Source organism: Myotis davidii, unplaced genomic scaffold (genome assembly GCF_000327345.1).
Source record: "Myotis davidii unplaced genomic scaffold, ASM32734v1 scaffold534, whole genome shotgun sequence".
Lineage (NCBI taxonomy): Eukaryota > Metazoa > Chordata > Mammalia > Chiroptera > Vespertilionidae > Myotis > Myotis davidii.
Window position 1 is genome coordinate 7,073,832 of NW_006286678.1, and position 3,279 is coordinate 7,077,110.

Consider the following 3,279-nt stretch of genomic DNA (forward strand, 5'->3'; position numbering starts at 1 on the left):
TCCCTCCCCCTGCCAGCAAACCTCCTGCGGTCCCTCCCCTGTCCCTTCCCCAGTCTGGCAGGCCCCATCCAGCAGCTGGCAGACCCCAGCTGGCAACTGGCAGGCTCCCAGCCCCAGGCTGGTATGCCTCAGCCGGCGGCGGCGGCAGCAGGCCTGACCCTGACTGCGACTGGGTAAGACAGCTCTGAAAGGCCCTGATCACCAGCCAGGCCTACGGACCCCACCAATGCACAAATTTCGTGCACTGGGCCTCTTCTAGTCCATTATAATTATGCTGCTGGGCTAAGATTTTTGTTACAAACACTTTCCATTTTTGGCATTTAAATTGAAATTCATAAAAGAGCTTTTCTCTGTTATCTGTCTAACATTTTGTAGTTTTCATCTGTTATTGGGAGCATGATTGCTGGTAAGTGCTCAGGATACATTGCCCAGATAAACAGTCTCTATTAGCTTTAATTAGTGCTCCTAGAGTTAGTCACCTTCACATTGTCACTTGGTTAAGTGAAGGTCAAGTAAAGAAACAGTGATAGAAAATTTGTTTACAAAACAGTATATGAAAGCTGACATTTATTTTATAAAAATGACTTTTTTCCTCAGATGCACAACAGGAACATATGCCATATTAAGTTGAGTGTGAAAGTCATGCTAATCGTGGCTGACTCTGGTAAAAGATTATTGTTTGGGTTTCAGGATTATTTGTTCTAAGTCCCATTATAAAATATATTTTACTTTTCTTTGAAAATGTAAACCTCACATTAAAAAATTGGTTTCAGCTGACAGGCCGCTAGACTTAAAACTGGTCAGAGAAAATATATCCACAACCTTCCTGTGTCCAGGTACAGAAATGTCTCTCCAATGCTCCATTAGAATAAGCTATCTATGACTTCATGTTAGGGCAGGGTTTCCCGAAAGGTTAAAATGGGAATTGTTTTAAGACCACTAAATAAAAATGTATCTGTTTCATTGTTTTCATTTGAAACAGTTTGGTCAGAAGTCACATGTGGAGTGTGCTCGATTTTCTCCAGATGGTCAGTATTTGGTCACTGGGTCTGTTGATGGATTCATTGAAGTATGGAACTTCACAACTGGAAAAATCAGGAAGGTAAAGTATTTAAAATATATTAACTTTTCTAGTGAAAGAATTACTATTGTTATTCTTAAATTACCTGTTATTTATACACTTTATTTAATTTATTTTTTAAAATATAATTTTATTGATCTCAGAGAGAAAGGTAAAGGGAGAGAGAGATAGAAACATCAGTGATGAGGGAGAATCATTGATTGGCTGCCTCCTGCATGCTCTACACTGAGAATTGAGCCCACCATCTGGGCCTGTGCCCTTGACTGAACCGAACCTGGGACTCTTCAGTCCGCAGGCCGACACTCTGTCCACTCAGTCAAACCAGCTAGGACTACATTTTATTTTTATTTTTTAAAATATATTTTTATTGAGAGTCATTGGTTGGCTGCCTTCTGCACACCTCACACTGGGGATCGAGCCAGCAACCCAGACATGTGCCCTGACCAGGAATCAAACCATGACCTCCTGGTTCATAGGTTGACACTTAACCACTGAGCCATGCTGGCTGGGCTATTTATACGCTTTAAACTTATTTTTGAATGGGTGATATGTACATCCGATACAATATTTTATGAAATAGAAAAGCTGTCCAGTAAAAGGTCATACTCCCACCCTTGGCCCTCAGCTGGTCAGTTCCTTTCCTTGGTCCAGCCAGGTTACCAGTTTCTTGTGTAACCTTCCTGGAATATTCCAGATATGTATGTGTAAGCAGTTACTTTTTATGCCCAACCTAACCTAATTGTAGTATTAAATGTGCTTCTCTTATTATGAGTGAGAAAATGTGTTTTTATATGTGAAAAACCACTAATATTTCTTATTCTGTGAAGTGTGTTCATATCCTTTGCCTGTTTTGTTTTTCCAGTTTATTTTTTGAAAATATTTTGTTGATTTTTAGACAGAGAGAAAGGGAGAGGGGGAAAGAGAGAGAGAAACATTGATGTGAGAGTGAAATATTGATCAGCCGCCTCCTATACGCTCCTACCGGAGATTGAACCTGCAACCTTTTGGTTCATGGGATGATGCCCAACCAACTGATCCACACTGGCCAGGGCTGCCCATTTTTCTTTTGAATTGTAATTTAACTGATTTGTTGGAGCTTTTTATTTTTATTATTTTTTAAAATACATTTTTATTGATTTCAGAGAGGAAGGGAGTGGGAGATAGAAACATCAATGATGTGAGAGGATGGTTGATATGCTGCCTCTTGCACGCCTCCTACTGGGGATCGAGCCTGGAACCCGGACATGGGCCCTGACTGGGAATCTGACCTCTACCTTCTGGTTCATAGGTTGACACTCAATTCACTGAGCCACACTGGTCAGGCTGTTGGAGCTTTTTAAAGTTTGAGGGAATCAACCTTTGCAATCTGTATTGCAAAAATTTTTCAGTTTTGACTTTTGTCTTGATTTTGCTTATGGTTTTGCTTTATAGACTTAAAATCTTTTATATCTTCATATTTATCCATCTTTTCTTCCACAATTTCTTCTAATCTTTTTATGTTTCATTTTATGTTCAATTTTTGATCCGTCTGAAATTTCTTTAGTGAGATAAAGTTGGTGTAGATAAAATTTAATCATTTCCCCAAATAGCTATTTATTGACTTTACACTGATTTAAATTGTAATCTTTATCATAAGAGCACTGAATTCTACTTGGGGAGTGAAGTAATGAGTGATATTCACTTTCTACTTTGTATGTATTTTTTATAGTTTGTCTTAAAAAAAAAAACACACCATGAAGCAGTCTCAGGTTATAATTTTTTTCAAATAGAGATACTTCTGTTTGAACAATAATGGTTGATAAAATAAGCATCCATAAAATGGATGATAATTAAGTATATTAGTCAGTACATGGTTTGAGGGAAAGGAGCTGACAATTTGGAAAAAACATTAGTTTCTCACATTATACCCCTAAGATAAATAAATTCAGATTTATTTAAGATGTACAATATGACACTGTGCACCCATGGAGACAGACAACAGTGTGGTGAAGGCCAGGGGAGGGGTTTGGAGGTGGGCAAAGGTGAGGAATATGATGGGTGCATCTGTAATAATGTCAACAATAAAATAAATTGTAGGGAAAAAGGAAAAGCCTTGTCCCTACATCAAGGTGGGGAGAATGAACATTGTACACATTTTAAGTTTTATTTTAGTTTATTCCTTTTTAAACTATTACTTTTATAGATTTCTTAAAGTAACC

The 3,279-nt window shown here is 38.2% G+C and overlaps 1 protein-coding gene across 1 annotated transcript in view; it reads left to right on the plus strand.

Moving 5' to 3' along the window:
* Nucleotides 1-3,279, plus strand: part of SMU1 (smu-1 suppressor of mec-8 and unc-52 homolog (C. elegans)) — a 22,372-nt gene that overhangs the window by 10,374 nt on the left and 8,719 nt on the right. Inside the window, exon 6 of the mRNA XM_006758592.2 lies at nucleotides 983-1,102. Coding sequence (XP_006758655.1) covers nucleotides 983-1,102 — 120 coding nt within the window. The remainder of the gene's footprint in view (nucleotides 1-982; nucleotides 1,103-3,279) is intronic.